This window comes from Anas acuta, chromosome 6 (assembly GCF_963932015.1).
Source record: "Anas acuta chromosome 6, bAnaAcu1.1, whole genome shotgun sequence".
In the NCBI taxonomy this organism is placed as follows: domain Eukaryota; kingdom Metazoa; phylum Chordata; class Aves; order Anseriformes; family Anatidae; genus Anas; species Anas acuta.
The window spans coordinates 29181784-29200317 of record NC_088984.1 but is presented as its reverse complement, the minus strand read 5'-3'; the positions used below and the strand labels follow the sequence as shown (position 1 = coordinate 29200317).

Sequence of the window (18534 nt, the reverse complement as noted above, 5' to 3'; positions counted from 1 at the left end):
CCAACAAAACCCAACAACAACAAAAGCAGCACCCACCAAAACCAAAAACAAAAGCAAATCACCCCCCCCCCAAGCCCCAAACCAACAATATCCTTTGTCTGCAAATTCCCTGGTGGGAGTGGGGGAAGTTTGACTAAAATGTTCCTGTGTGACTCATTTCTGGGCAGCTCTTTGCTGTCAATGGAAACTTGTCCTCAGCAGATTTTATATTATTTTCTAACCTGCCTGCAAGGAGGTGTTTCGTTTGTTGACTGAGGTAAAGAAGGCGCCTGCTTCTCCTTTGATACTCCCATATCTGCCACCAGGGAAGGGTCCAGATGGCAGTTTTGCCTAGAAAATAGTGATAAAAACTGCACTCGTGTTTCCCTCCCCTGTCTCCTGCTGGGGATGTCTCAGATGCTGCCTGTAGCTGTTGCTGGAAATGGCCTGATCAGAGAAATGTGTCCTGGAGAGTAAATAGCCACCAGCAGGCAATGACAATGAGCTGAGGCCAGCTCCCAGAGTGGTTGGGGACCCAAAGGCTCCTGAGACAGGATTTCAAAAAAAGTGCTTGGAAACCTGCTCTATCTCAAAAGGTCTCATAATATTACTGGGAGAAATGAAGGGGGCAAATAGAACAACTGGCATGTGGCCTGTTCCCTCATAAAAAGGCACCCTCAAAGCAAAAAAACAGCAAATAGCAAGCATCAAGGAGCCCAGATGTGGTGTGACCTACATCTCCCTGGCAAAACCAGTGTGAAATACAAGCAGTTTGGGCCATTTTGCCTTAATGGCATCATTACTGGGTGCAGCCAGTGTGAGCCTTCCTTTAGGAAAGGAGAGGTCCCTGTGCTGGGTCTGCGTTCCCTCTTGCAGGTGAGGTGTTCATGACCTGCCAGCCCCTGCTTCCAGGCTTCTGACTTTATCTGGTTTTATCCTGCTGGTTCTTCACCCAGTCTTAGCCCTCGTTCCTCGTGTGCAGGAGCGACCATACCACCTGCTGGGAGCAGTGGGATCACCGGTCACCTCCATCATTTTGTGCCATGCTGAAGATGACAGATGGATGGGATTTTCTAGTCTCTGCCTTGCTGTCATGTTTCAGTTCAACCTCCACTCCATCTTTCCCACTTTCTTGTGTTCAGAATTGAAGGAGCAAAGTCCTGGACACCTGATGGAAGGTCAAAATGCATATAGATACAGCAGATGCATCAGTTTTCTCTTCTCCCTGAAGACAGACCTATTAAGCAATGTCAAGACGCATTTGCAGCATTATTAACTTTCTGCTTTTCCATAAATTCATTCCAGGAGCTCACCAGACTCCAAGTGACCTATCTGTTGTCGTCTTTGAGAGTACAGCCCCAATCCTAATGACAATCCTGGATGCTGTAATTAAGTTCTCCTCCCATCGCTCATTTCTGTTTTCTGTCGCAGCCCCTAGTTAACATACATCTTCATGTCCACTTCAGAAACTATATGAATCCCACAGAAAACTGTTGAGCTTTGCTAAAAATGGGGTGGAAGGCATTTTTCCCCCTCTTTCCCTGCAGATGCATTTATCACCGGGGCAACTTAACTTTAGTGTTCACTAAAAATTCAAGCTGTTGGCTTAGATCCAGAAAGAGAGAAGTTTTATAGACTGAGCTAAGCGTGAATTACAGTAATGGCTATGACATTTCTTTTTCTTTCTTTTTCTTTCTTTTTCTTTCTTTCTTTCTTTTTCTTTCTTTTTCTCCTTTCCTCTCCGGGACTCCAGCTGTGCCCCACAGACAAGAGGATGCCTGTCTGACCTGAGCTGAGTGTTTTCAGGAGCAGGACAGGTGAACAAGCAAACATTAGTGAATGTGGCAGGGTGGCTGCCCATGGCTGAGGGCTCCTCCAGAGAATAGAAGGAGCTTGCTTCGCATATACACATAAATAATATATATATTTTTTTCCTTTTTTTGTTACATCGGTGTTAGGAGCTGGAGAAAAGGTCTTGTCTAACGCGTGAGTCAGTGTGTGTTGGCTGTGTTGGGTTACTGGGTATTTTTAGATGCTGGAAGCTCTCCTTGAGAGAGTAACAGGCCCTGACTGCTGGGTGGATCTGGTTTCAAGCGGGGTGGGATCAGTGCAGCAATGTGAAAGGCCACCCACAGGTAATGGACTGCCTGCCATCGAGCAAAGAGGGGGGCAAGTCAGCTCACCTGCCCTGGCTGCCTGGATCCAGAGGAGCTCTGCAACCCCATGCAGTGGAGGAGTTACCCAGTGTACCTCAAACAAGCAGCAACCACCTCTTGCAGTTTTTGGAAACAGCCCATGGACCTTGGGAGCATGGCTTAGTTCATCCTCCAGCATGAGCCCTGAAGCTGGGCAGTATCTTGGGTACCACCGTCACGGGGATGTCCCTCACAGCAGTATGGGGACTCTTCTTTTGGATTTCTACGTAAATCCACTGTCTAAGCCCAAGAACTTTTTCACATGTAAATGAGATGAAACTGCCTGTCAGCTGAAGTTTTCCAGAGCAGATGCTGCTGCCTATCCACACTACAGGGCTGGGCTAATTACATTGCTTTACTTCAGTGTTGCTCCAGACACATAAATTATTAGGATTATGGAATAATTCAGGCTGAAAGGAACCTCAGGAGGTTATCTAGTCCAACCTCCTGGTGGAGCAGACTGGAAGAGCAGTACTGGCCATCTCCAAGGCTGAGGCAACAATCACGGTCACCCCTTTCTACCACTCCTGTATCTGAGAGCTGGTTAGGGCAGCTTGGGATGCATTGTTTTTGTTTTTCTTGGGAAAAAAAAAGAGAGAGAGAGAAAAAAAAAAGCTTGGTAGACTACTAGAAAGTCTAATGGGATATGGTATACACTATCTTCCTGCTTTTCACTGCAGCACGTAAGGACATAAAAACATATACAAATATGTGGATATAGAGATGAGTACTTAAACAGGAGGCATTTGCTACAAGAAGTGCTGAATGAATATATTATCACAAGTGATCCAGACACTCACTTTCCAGCTTTGTCTGTACTGTTTACCAGCCACTTTGTGCCTCTCTGGGGCTGCACTTTATCCACGGGGATAACTAACATACTGTGAGCAAACACTGCTGCCTCCGCTGCTCCCCTTTCTTTCCTGTCCACACTTTACCCATGGGAGAAGAGCAGAGTCAGCTCCAGATGACACACAGTGAATAAACAAAATCTATTTTAAAGAGAAGTTGTGCTGAGCAGGAGTGGCCTGTTCCTAAGTGCTTTGAAAACTGGCATTGCGTTCTTCCTACTTCAGGCACTGAAGTACAAAGGTTTCTGTCCCTTGCAGTAACTATCCCCTTGTGCACACAGGCATTACAGCTCCTGGTCTGAGGCCATGTATATGAAAGCCCATGCACTAATGTGCCTTTTTCCTCTGGGAGAGACCTCATTGCTGGCCAGCAATCCAACACAATGCTTTGCAGCTCACACAGAGCCTCTGCTGTGGGATCAAATGGTAGATTCAGGTTAGAAACCACAGGAGGAATGTGCTGCTCGCAGAGGAGCCTGTTGGAGGGTGGTTAATCTGCTCCATCACCCCAGAGACTGCCCAGCCCTGAGGCAAGCCCTGCTGGATCCCATCTCGATCTTAGAAAATGTGGGGGGGCACAGGCTGACAACACTGAGGGCCGGAGCTCCACCTAGCCCCAGTGTCTGGTTTCCAGATCTGGTCCCTTTGACTCAAGGAAGGCCAAACAGACCTTGAGTCACATTTCCAGACGGGCAGCCAATTCATTCCAGGGGACGTTCCTTGGCCCCAGGTCTGCCTTGTTTAATGGCAAGAGGACAGCAGCAGGGGAAGGTGGCAGTGCTAGCCAGTGCTGGTGGCTTCTGAAAATCCCATTGCTTCCTCTCCCTTTTTGATCTTTTACTGGGCAAGGCAAACCGTTTTGACTTGCAGATTGCACATCTCTCCTCTGGATCGCTTGAGCCCAAATAATAACAGTCACAGGAAACCATATTTGCAGCCAGAGTCTGGCGTCTGTGGACTGATATCCTGCCACGGAGCAGCAGGAGTGGAGCTGCAGGAAAGCTAGATGGATTACCACCATTCTCCTTTGGCACTGGGGACTCAAACGTGCGCTCACAACTCAGGGTGTGTTTTGAGCGCTTGGAGGGTGGCTCCGTGCCAGCGCGCCAAGGCAGCGAGCTGCTAGGACAGCTCGCCTGCGAGAGCTGCCCTGGGAGGAGGTTGGATTTGATGTCAGCCCCTCTCCTTGCAGACCTTTTGCACGTGTGTGTGTCTTTCTAGATGCCTACACTCCTGTTTGCACTTTGCACTTTCACAGTGCAGGCACCTCACAAGTTCTCTGCTGCTTACTCGGGTGCAGCTTGGAGTGCTGTGCTTGAAAATACCTGGTGGGGTTTACACAAAGTAGTGGATTTTTGCTCAGCCCCTGTTCCTTGCTGTGTCTTGGTTGTGTTTTCATGACTGGCTCGCCTTCCTGCTCACCTCCAGCCCTGTCCATGCTCAGCATGCCTGTTCTAGCAGTGTTTACATGAGCTGGGAGCTACGCTGCGGGGAAAAACAGGGAAACGTGATCATACAGAGCTTTGTGATTCTCAGCTATGGGTGAACCTTGTCCCGCCTAAGAACACAAAATCCTTCTGATTTACCAGCTGGAGCAAGGCAGGTTTCACACACCTGGTCTGCACCTCTGCAGCAGGCGGTGGCTGTGGGGTTGTTTCAGAGGACCGGGCACGTAGCCTGCCTCATTTTCCTCTGGTGAGGTCTCTACACCAACAAACGAGCTGCGTGCTTTTGACACTCATTTTTAGCCTGAAATCTAGGGGCTCGGACCGAGGATGCAGCGTGGGGAGCAGCCCCAGGCTCCGACATTTCGCCTCCTGGGGGCCACCTCAGCCCCTGAGGCGGGCAGCTGGCAGCAGCCGAGCCGAGCCCCGCCGCCTCCCCGGGCTGCCGTGAGGGAGCCCCGGGGCCGCCATCTCCTCGGGCCGGCCAAAAACCACCTTAACGCCGAGGCAGGAAGCAGCGCCGGGCACCCAATCAGGCCGGCCCGAAAAAGGGACGGCCCCGCCGGGAGGAGGAGGAGGAGGAGGAGGCTGCGAGGCTGCGGCCGGGAGCCGGGGGCCCCGGGGCCGAGCTGCGGCCGATGGCCGAGGGCAGCCCCCCAGGAGCCGCCCCGGGCGGCGGGGACCCGGCCGCCTCTTTGGGCGCCTCGGGCGGGCACGCAGGTACCGTGAGGCGAGGGGAGACCCCGCGGGGAGGCTGGGGGAGGGCTTTGGGGCTGGGGATGTGCTTGGTGGTGTTTTGGGTTGTGCCTGGTGGTGGGCTCCCAGCACTAGTGTCACCTCTGCAGGTGTGTGGGATGGGGTAGCCCTTCGCCTCCCCGCTCTCAGCACCCGCAGGGATGCTGGTGGCTTCGCCCAGCAAGGCGGGTTCTTCCCCTTCATGCTCCTTGGTGGCCCTGTGGCCACCTTGGAGCCTCGCTAAGCTCTTCAGCACCTGCCTCTTGGCAGGACTCAACCCAGCTGCCCTGTCTCCAGCGCAGGTCGTAACCTGAAGGAGTGGCTGCGGGAGCAGTTCTGCGACCACCCCCTGGAGCACTGCGAGGACACGCGGCTGCACGACGCAGCCTACGTCGGGGACTTGCCCACGCTCAAGAGCTTGCTGCAAGAGGAGAGCTTCCAAAGGTGAGGGGCGCTTCTCACATCCTGGTGGTTTGCCACACGGTAACTGGCTTTGGTTATCCCCATGGGACCAAGGGGAAGCCAGGTGTGAGGTCTGACTTAACACCACTCTGAAAACGTTGGTTAATGACATCTACATCCAATGCTCACCCCACCATCCTCCTCCTCTTCCCCACAGCTTGCTTCTCGTTTCCAGACCTCTCCTGCTGGTGGATGTGCCCTGCTCCATTTTTACAGGAGATGTGTCTGGGGGGAGGCTGCGCTGCTCACCCTTGAAATCATCCCTGTCGGCCTCCCAGGAGGCCAATCTCAAGCCAGTTTGTGAGCGTGCAGCGTCCACGCACAAACTCTTTTCAGATCACGGTGGAAATGCAATACCTTGAAAATAGGAGTCTACGTATAATGGGAAAAACACACAAAAGGGATTAGAATCAAATATAAACCTGAAACACCCTGTGTTACAAAATCTGCCCAGTGCTAAGTCTGTGACCGTGGGGATGGTTAATTAATTTTCCTGCACCATGGAGAAAAGTGCTTAGAGTGCAAAATGTCTACTAGCCTTAAAAAAAAATTAATTTCAGCAAAAATGAGAATGAGCTAGCCTTGCCTTCTGCCACCTAGGCAGCTGTGCTGGGACTCTTTGGTCCCTTAGTCTGAGGTTTTGCCTTATTTTTGTACCCTGCTGTGTGGTAACCCTATTGAGCAGGGCCAGGCAGCCCTTTGAGGTCATGAGCTGAATCTGACATCCTTCCTTGCAGGAAAAAGCAAAGTTTGGCAGGACCTGCAGTGCCATCACACAGGTGGTGGAGTGAGCAGAGAAGTGACTTCTTTGAACCTGGTAGTAGGTATGGGGTGGAGATTCCCAAACCTGCAAGGATCAAAGGGAGCTTTTTTATCAAAAGGCTTCGCAGCTGAGGGCCTGATGCAAGGTTTATATCACTCCTCTTCCTGCAACATGATTGAACAAAAACATTGTGGCATTGTTCTCCTAGCGAATTGCCTTAACTGCAGTGTATAAAAACTGCTTTGCCCTGTACCAATTACGTGGGCTGGCGTGGAGTGAGCTAGAAGAGCAAATCCACTGCTGTGCTGGCTAAAGGGCACTTTTGCCTGCCTGTGCTGGCCTTAAAGAAATCCCTTCCTCTCTGCAGGGTGCTTCTGTGTTGCGCAGAGACTTGCAGAGAACTGGGGACTGAGTCTGGATATTTATGAGATTTGTGGAGCTAACCTGAAATTTGGACGAGTATGACAAGTAGTACAGGTGGCTTCAGAGGGGATCCTAGCAGCCTCCAGCCAGAGCCATGTCTTGTTATAAATCTGAGAAAGCTTTTCTGCCGGTGTGGCTGTCTAACAAGGATGCTAATGGTCTACTCATGCTGTTCTGTTTATCACGGCTGCCCCTCCAAGCTAGCTCCTTCCTAGCAGGGCTGTGCTTGCGCTGTGCTGAGCTCCCCTGGATTTGCATTTATGTCATCCCATGGTGCCAGGCTGAGCACGTGGATGTACCAGCAGAGGGATACAGATGCCTGCGTGTTCAGGCATTTCTCTGCTCCTGCTGTGTCCTCTTTCTGTTTCCCTGCTGCTTTGACAGCCTTCTGCCACGTTGGGAGCAGCTTGAATTAAACCTTTGTAGTCCCCTGCTCGGTCACTTCTGATCTGGGGCAACTCCCTTTACAAAGTGAGAAGGGAGTCGGGGTTTTTTAGGAGCATTTTGGTGACCGGGGGGCTTTCTCTGACCCTCTGCTTCTCCCTCCCACGCCAGCCGGATCAACGAGAAGTCGGTGTGGTGCTGTGGCTGGCTGCCCTGCACCCCTCTGCGCATCGCTGCCACCGCCGGCCATGGCCCCTGCGTCGACTTCCTCCTGCGCAAAGGGGCCGAGATCGACCTGGTGGACGTCAAGGGGCAGACCGCCCTCTATGTGGCCGTGGTCAACGGGCACCTCGAGTGTGCCAAGATCCTCCTGGAAGCCGGGGCTGACCCCAATGGCAGCCGGCACCACCGCAGCACCCCCGTTTACCACGCGGCGCGCGTGGGCCGGGCAGACATCCTGCGGGAGCTGATCAGGTGAGGAGTGGGTGCAGGCTGGGGATGATCCCAGTGAGGAGAGGAATGGTTCTGACCTCCCTTTCCTCCTCCCCTTGGGATCTTTGGAGCATCCGTTCCCTCTTTGTGTGCCTGGTGTCTCCATAGGCCTGGCAAAGCTGGTGGAGAGGGGCCACTGGTGGGCGGGAGGGAGAATGCAGAAGTTCCCAGCGAGTGTCTCAGAGCCAAATCTTGCAGAGCATCTTCCCCCCGGCCTTCATCTTGACTGCCTGCTTGCTGCTACTCCCCCATGGCCAGCTCCACGCCCTGTTGCTCAGTCCCAGCTGGCTGAATTTACAAGTGAGACAGATCACCCACCCAACCAAAAATTGTTCAGAAACGCATCCTTCCTTTGCTTAGTCCTGCTGCTGTGACCATTTTCTGTCCTAGGGAGGAGAGGTGCTTGTCACCAGCCCAGTCTGCTGTTGGCTGCCAGACACTCACCCCATCACTAGGACACTGTGCATGAGCAGTGAGTGGGCTCAGGGCTAAGCAGTAGGCTGGGTGAACTTGAGTTTCTTCCTCTGTGGCGTGCCGTGATGCTTCCTTTCTTCTAAATTGGAAGCTTTTTTGTATCAGGGATCTTGCTGAGCAACTATATGAGCCTTTGATGCCAAATAAGAGTGGATTATAGGGGGGAAATACAGGTTGTAGAAAGGAGTAGTAAAAGTTTAGAAAAAGTAGAAAGTTTATTTGGATTCACAGAGAAACACTCTCCAAGGAACCCCTTCAATGGCCATAGCTGCTAGAAAATAACAATGGAAAGGATTTTTGCTGGTGGGGAAATGAATTTTCACACAAGTGCAGCTCTAAGGATGCTGGCAAGCAGAAAGAAGAGACCAGCCCCTTCCTTGCTCCTTTTTGTGCAAGCTGAGAGAATGACGCCCCCCTCGCCCCATGCCTGTTGGTACAGGGTTCAGCATACGAGCTGCATTCCCGAGAATCTCCCCTGATATCCACTAAGGCAGGGTGAAATGTAGCAAATGGTATTTCAGCACATGGAGAGCTGATGCATTGATTTATGTGTCTACTCCTCGGGATACCTTGCCAGCAATATTAAAAGCAAGATTTTGGAAAACTTTCAGGATTAAAAATTAACTGGAGTTTGTCCAATATCTTTTTATTAGACGATGTCTCTCCCAAGGCTGCTAAGCTAATACCAAATTGTCAGATTGCCCAAAATTTCAAATATCTTGGAGTACGGATTTCACAGATCTGCTCAGAGTTGCTTACTTTAAAATGCAGTCTTATGTTACAAAGCTCACTCAGAGATTTTCAAAATGTTGATCTAAAGGACTTGGCAGGGGGAACGCGGAGAGGAGGACACTTATGCTGAGATACAAGGAAATATCTCGGAATATTCTGCTCAAGAGAGCCTCAGCGTTCTGAAGAGAAAGCCCAGCCCAGTCAGGCTTGCTGCAGGTGTCTAAACATCACCTGGTTCATTTTTTATAATCATATGGCAGCACAATGGGGACTTCTGAGCCCTACCACAATTGCTGAAACAGCTAAGCAAGCAATAGGTGAAACTGTACCCATTAATAGTAAATACACGCGGGGTAGGGAACGGTGATCCGTTTTGTAAGACAACTGGCAGAAATATTTACAGTTATATTTCCAGGGTGTAGATTTCTTTCCCAACAGCTTGTTATGCGATCATGCTGTGATGGTGTTGGACTGCAGCACAACCGAGGGCTGACCCAGTGTACTGAGGACGAGAGGATGCTCTTGCCACACTAAAAGCAGTGAAAAAGATCTTACAAATCACGCCAGTTCCTCAGACAGGTACTAACAAAAGCAGCGTTGCGTGCTTTGCTTGGAAGCAGGGGTTTCTACAGATACTTTTGTCAACGATAATTAACAGAAAAGCAGAGGACTGGAGTGAGGGGCTACCTGCTGCCCGGTGAGACCCGTGGCTGTAAGAGGCAGTGGCCCCATGACCTTCCTGTGAAAGTTCCCTGGCAGCACAGCTGATTCTGTTCAAACACTTGTGTAGCCCGATTTTAAGAGGCTTCTTTATCTACAGGGATTGCCTATGGAGAGCAGGCACCTTTTCTCATTTACTCCATGAATATGTAGTGATGCAAATGCAGCAAAGTGCTGCGAAAGTCTCCAGAAGGTGGAAAATGTCCCCTGAGCGTGGAGCAAGCGCCAGGCCAGCTGCCTGGCCTGGGGAGCAAAGCTTGGTCCTGTGGCTGGTGCGAGGACCAGCCTGCACTCACCTGTGTCACTGCAGCCTCGCCCCAGTCTTTCCTTGCCTTTCTCCACCCCACAGGTCTCTGGAGATCTTAGCCTAGATGTTCGTGCTTGAGAAATCCTGTGCATTGGGGCAAAATACACTGCATGCTATTTGCAGCTCTTAGACAAGTTTCCTCAGTCCTTGTTCTACGTGTGCTTAATTTAAATGAGTCTGTTCCTGTCCTCTGACTTGAAGCCCTTGGTTAGGTGTACACTGGAGAGGGACCAACCCCTGCTGGGTTCAGAAAGAGTCGTGCTTGCAGTGAGGAAGAATTCATCCCCAGGTGGTTTCCATATTTGTTTTATTAACTGCAGGAAGGAATATTATGTGATATCTACGAAGACAGAAAAATCCAGTTCTCTGAATACGTGGCTTGCAATTTTGGGAGAGGGGCTGGCAGGCGAAGGAATGTTTTGTTCCTGTGTGGGGAAGGGACATGACTTGATCCGTAAAGCTGCAATGAAAACCAGCTACTCCTTAGGGGCTTGTGTTGTCTTCCTCCTTGCTCCAGCCCAAGCTGCACGTGAAGCAGATGGAGCTACGGTGTCCCCACTGCTTGGGTGTTTCCCACCCTGGGGGGAACAAGGCTTACTTCTGCTCTCTCTTCTTTATGCAGCGTTACCATTTTTCAAATTCCATGCTTTTCTAGAGAGCAGCACTTGGCCTTCTTGCTCCCATTTTCTTGGCTGTATTCTCCACTTCCTCCTAAAACAAAAAAAACAAACAAACAAAAAAGAAAATAAAAAGAAATGAAGGCAGTAAGCCTTGTTTTCTGCTCTGTCAAACGTAGTGCCTCCTGTACTTCCTGATAAGAGGTAGGCCGTGGCTGCTGCTCCTGTTTCATGGTGCTGCTGATTTCCATCGAGCAGGGCTTTAGCTCGCTCCCTTGGTTTAATCTGGTGTAAAATACTAAAATTTAAAACTTATGTTCAATGTAAAAGTTTAATCTGGTGTGAAATACAACCTGTGAGTTGAGTGGCACAGGATGGATGGGGAGAGCGGGAGGTCTGACGCAATTAGTTTCTATTTTTCCAGTTTCCTACATGCTCAGAATTGGCAGGTGTGTCCCTTCGGCTGAGATTAACACTGGCTGAATCTCTCTCTCCCTCTGTTGGGATTTCTAACGGGGTTTCAGCCATCCAAGTTCCTTCGGGTGCGGGATTTTGTCGTACACGTTTCACTGTTGAGCACTGGTTGCTGTTTCCATTTCCCTGCTGTTTGTGACAGTCAGATCAATCGCTTGTATTGCTTTCTGGCCTGTGTTACCCTGGTGGGGAAGTTATTTTCACTGCATCTCTTCCACTGAGTCATTTGGAAGCATCCCCTGCTTCCCAGCCAGCCCCTCAGCATCCAGCATGACGTGCTGCTGGCTCGGGGCTGAGCTTGGCACGCCCTTCGGGAGGGCAAGGGAAGGTGTCCCTCAGCTGCTCCTCCTCTGCCCTGAGCCTGAGCTGGTGCTGGTGGGGGAACAGCTTTGCTAATTGAAGATCAGACCACGCTGGATCCAGCATCCCTGCTCCAACCTCTCCCTGCCTGTCCCTGGGAGGGAGGCACGATGAAAAGCTTCCCTCAAATTTGAAGGCGAGTGAGTGAAGCTGCATTAAACCTGCCTGCAGACAAATTTATTCAGAAACGCCATGGCCTTAGTCTGATTTTTATCTTGTTTGGTGTGTCAGTGAACGACAGGACACCTGCCAGGCCCTGTGGTGGTGGTGGCATTGCCCAAAAGGTCTCTCCTCTCCCACCCAGGTACGGCGCGGACGTGGACGTGAACCACCACCTGGCTTCTCGCGTCTCCAGCCTCTCCTTGCGGCCCCTCACCACGCTGGTGGTGTGCCCGCTCTACATCAGCGCCGCCTACCACAACCTGCAGTGCTTCAGGCTGCTCCTCCAGGCCGGGGCCAACCCCGATTTCAATTGCTGCGGCCCCATCAACATCCAGGGCTTCTCCCGGGGCTCCCCCGTGTGCGTGATGGACGCCGTCCTGCGGCACGGCTGCGATGCGGCGTTCATCCACCTCCTGATTGACTTTGGAGCCAACCTCAACCTGGTCAAAGTGGAGGCCTTGGAGTTCGACTCCACGGGAAGGGTCAAAGTGAACCCTGAGGCTCTGCAGGTCTTCAAAGAAGCACGCGGTAAGTGAACCCAGGCTCTTTAGCCCAACCTCTGACCACAATTTCACAATTTTACCTTTTTTTTAATCTTTCTCCCAGCTCTTTTCCATTGCCTGGTGGTGTCCTCAGCTGCCCGAGGCAAGGTTTAAGCAGCAGGGTGGTGTCAGGGCAGGGCCACAGCCAGGTTATGGCATCTCCAGTCAGACCCAGGTCTCCAGCACCATGCAGATGTGTCCTCACGATTCTCGAGTGACCCTGTGCTCAAGGGGTAACTGTGTCTGGGCAGGCTGCTTGGGAAGTAAAGAATTTAATGTCCTCTGGGAAGCAAATGAGTTACAGAAGAAAGCCAGAGCCTCAAGGACAAACATGCCTAAATTTACCTGCTGTTTATTTCTTTCTATAACAAAAGCAGCATCACTTCAGCAAGTACCCTGCTTCCAGCAATGGCAGCACCTTGTAAAACCACCAGGCTCAGCTGGTGAAGGCCAGGGCTTTGCACCAGGGTCGGAAGTGGGGTTTCACTCCTGAACTCCAGTCCAGAGAGACTGGGAAGGGATCCAGGATGTGGGATACAAGCCCCAGACCCCAACCCCAAAGTTACTCAGCATTGCACATGCCTGGGTTTTAAACCTGCCTGGACTTTTGCTGAGAGGAGGTGTGAGTATGGAGCAGGCTCGGATCTCCTGCACCGCCCTCAGGTTGATGTGCGGGACGTGGCCTCAGCGTTTGGAAGGGGTCAGTGGCTCCCCCGTTGCCAGCTGGGGCTCAGCACGATGTGCATGATGTTGTCTTTCCCTCTTCATCTCCCTGTCCCTCACCAGTTCTTCTGCTTTCTTTCTTGCAGGCCGTGCCCGGAGCCTGTTGTCTCTCTGCCGCATAGCTGTACGGAGAATACTGGGCAAATCTCGTCTGGATCTGATCCATATCCTTCCCGTCCCAGACCCCATTAAACAATTTTTACTTCACGAACACAGTTAAAGGGCAACTGGCTGCTTTCTGGGACAGTTTGGTTTGTGAAACGAGTGAGCTGATAAAGCCGGGTGCCAACCTTAGCCCTACCCTCGCAGAGAAATACCGGTTTGCTCATGGAGTGCACACAATTCCCTGCCCCTGTGATTTTCCCCTTCAAATTCGGGGTGCGGTGATTTTGTGTGTCTATACTCAAGCCACCAGTTCTTAAACTGGTGATCTGTTTGCGGCTGGTTGGGCAGTGAGGCCGGTAAGTGTGTGTGTGGCTGGTACATGAGCAAACGCAGTATATCCTGCAGCTGTTAGCATATGTCTGTCTGTTAGGACTCTACCTCTGTTATTGCTCCGTGTTACACACACCCTGGGTCTCAGAGGCACTTCTGCGTGGCAAATGTGTCTGTACTCGAGCCTTTCATCTTCCTGTAGCGTGCGAAGGAGTCTCTCCTTGCCTCGGTGCCAGTGCTGGTTTACAACAGCACCGTTCTCTTCCTGCTGTCAGTACCCGGCCTCTCTCTTACCTATGGAGTTTGTGGTTGCTGCTGTAAAAGTGGGTGTATTTTCTTCTTGCCTCCTCTGGTGTGAAATGCATCAAGTTTCCTGTGCGGTGGCTGCGCGTTACTTGGAGAATTGTTACCCGTGCCTCTGCGTGCTGCAAGGTAGCTGCTGACTTGGCTTTCCTCCTGTAGAGGCCCCGTCGTAACCGGTGGGAGAGTAGCAGGACGTGTAACCCCATCCCCTCCGAGCCCTCTCGGCAGACCACCAGCTCTGCTGTGGCATCTTGGCTCTCCCTCCAGCGCCGTGATGGACGAGGGAAGGGTTGGCCAGTCCTCCTCCCCACAGCCTAGGGCTGGGCCAGGTCTCAGGAGCGCTGCTGTAGCTTGAAAGAGAAGACGTGGAGAGAAGAGGAAACGTTATTTTCACCCACGGAAACTGAGAGCCACACGGCCCGTGCTGGGGCGATGGGATCCCCGTGGTGCAGGGACGAGGACTGGGATGCTCAGGTGAAGCCAGAATGTGAACCTGAAAGATTTCTGGGGTACTTTTGGGAAATGTAATGACCAAACTCACCTTCTGGTCACTGTAAGTGGGTTTGCGTATTTGGGAGTGACCAGGAGCAACAGTGGAGGGGTTGCTGAATTAAACTTGTGCTGCTAGCGGTTGGTGCAATGCCTGTGAGTGTATCTATGTGATTATGAAGAAAAAGACACCCAAAATTCTCTCTAGACTTTTTGCTTGCAATATTGCAGTGGTGATGGTGTTACTGAAGGGCCGGTAAAGTAGGAGGCAATGCAGAGCACATAGAAATAGAAATTCCTCCCTGTTTTTCACTCCAGATCCCAGTGGCAGCGTGACCAGGCAGCACCCTCCCAAGTCCACCTAATGGGCCTTTTTGTTTGCATCCTGATTCTGTCAGCACCGCAGAGAAGGGAGAAGAAAGGACTTTTTTTTTAAATCTTTTATCAGGGAGTTAGTAGGCAGTGAGCTTCCCAATGCAGTGTTGCATCTGGCAGAGCTTTACCAAGGCTCCTTTGATTCCTGGTGCCCCTACGCTGCTGTTTTCCCTCGTGTCACAAGCTCGCTTCTGGGCGTCTTGGGGTCAGCCAGCTCCTTAGAGGTGAGACATAGTCATTGTACAGGAAACATTGTCAAAACAGCAGCTTTTAGAAGGGCAGAGGTGAGATGGTCCCTCCTGGGTGAAAGCCCAGGCAGCAAGTGGTACTTGCTTCAACGTTTCTGATCCAAGTTTTTCTAGTCCTCACGTTACAAACTGCTTTTTTGGACTGTGTTTCTCTGCCAAATGTTCTTTCCATGCCCATGGAGTTGCCAAGGGTATTTTTTAGAAGTAATTTAGATGATGGGGATTTATTTATGGTATGGTGTTGGGGAACTGTTGCTGAGAACTGGGTTAAGCATGGGGTGACAGTGACAGGCCTTCTTGGGAATGAAATCCTTCTCTAGCCACTCTTCTCCTTGACCCTCTGTGGTAACAGGGAGCCGGGTTTGTTTAAGCTGCTTTGTATTTTGGCAGTTTCAGATGCCTTTGGGCAGATCTGGTTATCCTGGCTATGTGGGGTTGGATCCTCACAGCCACCCCACAGACTCAGCACGGAGCCCCGCAGTGCCCACGCTCCCTTCCCACCTGTGCTGGCCTCTCCCTTGCAGGTCCACGAAGGGACACTTAGAAAGTTGTCCTCCGTAGAGCTTCCACCAGCAGCGTCTTACCCTGGATGAGTGCTCCGCTTTTAGATGCTCGTGGAATTGCTTCACGCTTCAGACCAGCTGCTGAGGGAGGAGGGGGTGAGTTGCATATCTTTTAGTTGGGTGTATCTGCTTTCAAATACCTGAAGAAATTTCGAGCAGGGAAGGGAAAGGTGAATAGGGCTTGGCACTGGTTTATGAGATACTTTTTTTTCCAGAGGCTTTGGTGAGTGCAAGCTCACAGCTCAGTTTCTGGCCCTCCCCCTGGGATATGTTTATGGTGGAGTTCGATAAGCAGCAGTGGACTTTTTTTTGTATATTTTTATTATCTGCTGCAGAACACGTGCCTTTCCAAGGTGCTTTCAGAGAAGGAGGAAGGACAGAAAAAACATGGAATCTGTTTCCTGTTATTTCTATTCCATGGCCAGGCTTGGAAGGGCAGCCAGTGTCCAGCTGGCCCCTTACATTGCTCTGCTCGTTGATTTTAGGAAGAGGTGGCAAAATTCTCTTTGCTGAGCACCGTTGAGAAAAGGCTGAAGCGTGATGGCTGCACTCAGTGCTCAGATACTTTCAAAACCCTCATCAGATGAGATGTAATGGCAAGGATATGTAGCAGCGGGCATGCTTTCAAGGTGAGAAGGCAGCAGTGTTGCATTGTTTCCTTTTCAGGCTTGCAGATGGTTTAGGTTTTCACCGTACTGGGGGCCAGGGCAGCCCATGAGCGCGTTGCCTGAGAGTTGTGTGCTTGCTTTATAGACGTGTTAACATGCCTAAAAGATGCAAACAGGTTGTAAAGCCTCTTGTCACCTTGCTGGTGGAACCATAATGTTTTGCAGGAGCACGAACCGAGCATACTCTCTAGCTCCAGTGTATAGAGGCAGAAAACGAGGGAGGTTGTCTTGAGAAAATGCCACGGAAACAGCTTCTTTGGGTTGACTTGTTCCCCCCTGGTTTATACTTGTTCTCATAGTTCTGCAAACCAGTCACACGTCAGTGCCTTTTGGGAGAAGGTAGCCTGGAAGTGGAAGGCATACGGCCCTCTGGGGAAATCTGGCTCCATCTGGAGTGAGCTGCAGAGAAATGCCAGTGTGCGTGGCGGAGAGTGGCCCAAGGAGATTCGGGGCATTCAGCTGCTACAGGCGTGATCACTTGGTGCCCGCTGTAGCTGCAGTATGTAGTTAGAGCTAAGCCTCTGCAGATCACCTGTTACATTTTTTGTTGCCTTCAGTTTTTGATCCACTGACTGTTGTGCGCTTGATGGACGCTGTCCTACAGCATTCTTGCAGATAATCAGCCACTGACACCCTACCCAGGCCAGCTGTTGCAGCCATATCTCCGTGCTCCCCCCAGAACCATGACTCCCATGTGAGTTGAAATGAGAAAAGCTCTCTTTCCATGGCAGAGTCAATATTTGGTACTGATACGCTTCCTTTGTAGGTCCCACTGGTAAGCACAAGTCATGCTAGGATGGGGACTCTGCCCTCAGTTAGTTTTCTATTTTTTATTTATAATTTGAGATACAGTGATCATGATGCTCCAGCAGCATGCTGAACTTTGTGCATATGGGTATTCCTTTTGACCTCAAATCTGAAGGACGACACGGTTCTTCAAAGCCAACCAAGGTAGCGTCCAAAAGGTTCCCCTGACCATGAATATCTCAAGCTCGTGGTCCACAGGTCAGAGGAGGGTTCTCCCAACCCCGTAGCAAACCAGTTTGAAGTTTCACAAACACTTGGACATCAGCAGAATCAAAGCTTTGGAGAAATCCAGTCACGGGAGGCTTTTTGTGGTACTACCCATCCATTGCCTATCTCAACTGAGGCACTGTGCCTCCTGCAAAGGTTCCAGCCTTAAACCTGAGTGGTCTTTCCTTTTGGCTTGAGGGACTGAAGGGTGTCCAACTCAGTAGAACAACTCACGTAATATTGAGCCAGAACTGTGGAAGCTACTGTTGGAGTAGTCCTGGTGGACAGTGGTTGCTGAGGCTACCTAAACCCAGCTCTGCCTAAGTGAAATGGTTTAATACACAGAATATTTGGAAATTTCATTGTAGAGAGGTAGTAATGAATCTTAAAACAGATTTATGAAGTTCCGTAGTGCCACAGCCTTTATCTTCTGACTGTCCTCATCCTTTTAAACTCAAGAAACACTCGTCTTCCAGTATGGAATCTAAGTAATAATGTGTGCATATTATATACCTTCGCACTACATAAACAGCGTTTATTTTTGCCTTAATTCAGACTTTGCCATTTCCTCCTATGTAGCAATGCGTTCTCTTTTGTAAAAGCATCCTTTTACATGCTGTCCATGAGGCATGCTCAGATAACACCAATAACACAACTGTGAAGTCACAGGTGGGAAATTAAACAGCTGCAGTGTACGTCCCCTCATTTGAAGGATGCCTGTTACGGTTCTGCATAATATATTAAGTGTGCATCGTGTGGCCCTGCTGTAAGTAGGTGTGGGATGGGATGACAAGGTTTGGAAAGTGGTTAAAGAACCGCAACAGATCTAGAATAAGCAAAACAAATCCAAAGGAGCTTTTTCTTCTTGTGGGCTTTCTTTTTGTCTCTGTTGTATTAGGGGATTTTCAGAGTATGAAATACTGGTAGCTGGCCTGGTACGCAAATATAATTTCCTGCCATTTGGGAATTTTGCAAAACAGCAGAACAGCATTTATAGGGTTGGTGTGTGTGTGTGTGTTTTTCCATTCCCAGATTCAAGTAAAGCACTTTTTACACCAAAACCAGCCTTTGAGTGTAGCAACCTGCCCAGGATGGAGCAGAGGTGACAGCCAAGTGAGTCCCACTCCAAGAAGCACTATTTGGTGGTCTGTTGCTTTTGCCCGGGGTAGAATGGTTGTGCACAGCAGCAAGATAAGATCCAAGAGCAGACTGGAGATCTCCGTTGTGGGCCTGGGTCTGTGTATAGCTAAATAAAGATGTTCCAGTGCAAGAGCATGGCTGTCTGCCTCATCATTTACCTCGCCATGGGAAGGGGAAGTACTCCTGTATGCAGCAGAGAGCAGGGACTGGGATTGCAAGAGCCTGTTTTGTAGCCACTGGAGGGGGCCGGAGAACCGTGCTGCCTGCAAGTGGGTTACAGGCAAGCAGGCAGGGACCAGGCTGGGGTTTCCTGCACCTTTGCCACCCCTGGACAGTTTTCAGGAGAGATACTTCAACTAAATCTGAAGGTAAGCTAACGTGAATGAGCAGAGGAGCTCGCTCTCTGGAGCCTCTCCCTGCCGAATCCTCTTTCACAAGCTCGTGTGGCACCGTGTCCCC

The 18534-nt window shown here is 50.7% G+C and overlaps 1 protein-coding gene across 1 annotated transcript; it reads left to right on the top strand.

Moving 5' to 3' along the window:
* Nucleotides 1–5009: 5009 nt before the first annotated feature.
* Nucleotides 5010–18207, top strand: ASB1 (ankyrin repeat and SOCS box containing 1). Its single transcript, XM_068686173.1, has 5 exons — nt 5010–5190; nt 5508–5649; nt 7409–7711; nt 11718–12103; nt 12927–18207. The coding sequence occupies exons 1-5, from the start codon at nt 5109–5111 to the stop codon at nt 13058–13060; spliced, it is 1047 nt and encodes a 348-aa protein (XP_068542274.1). The 5' UTR covers nt 5010–5108; the 3' UTR covers nt 13061–18207.
* The last annotated feature ends 327 nt before the right edge of the window (nt 18208–18534 follow it).

Excerpts from the sequence above, each read along its gene's own strand:
- ASB1 (XM_068686173.1), top strand. The coding sequence starts at position 5,109 with ATGGCCGAGGGCAGCCCCCCAGGAGCCGCCCCGGGCGGCGGGGACCCG. Across the intron at positions 5,191-5,507 it reads CGCCTCGGGCGGGCACGCAG|GTCGTAACCTGAAGGAGTGG; the intron begins GTACCGTGAGGC and ends TCTCCAGCGCAG. Across the intron at positions 12,104-12,926 it reads GGTCTTCAAAGAAGCACGCG|GCCGTGCCCGGAGCCTGTTG; the intron begins GTAAGTGAACCC and ends TCTTTCTTGCAG.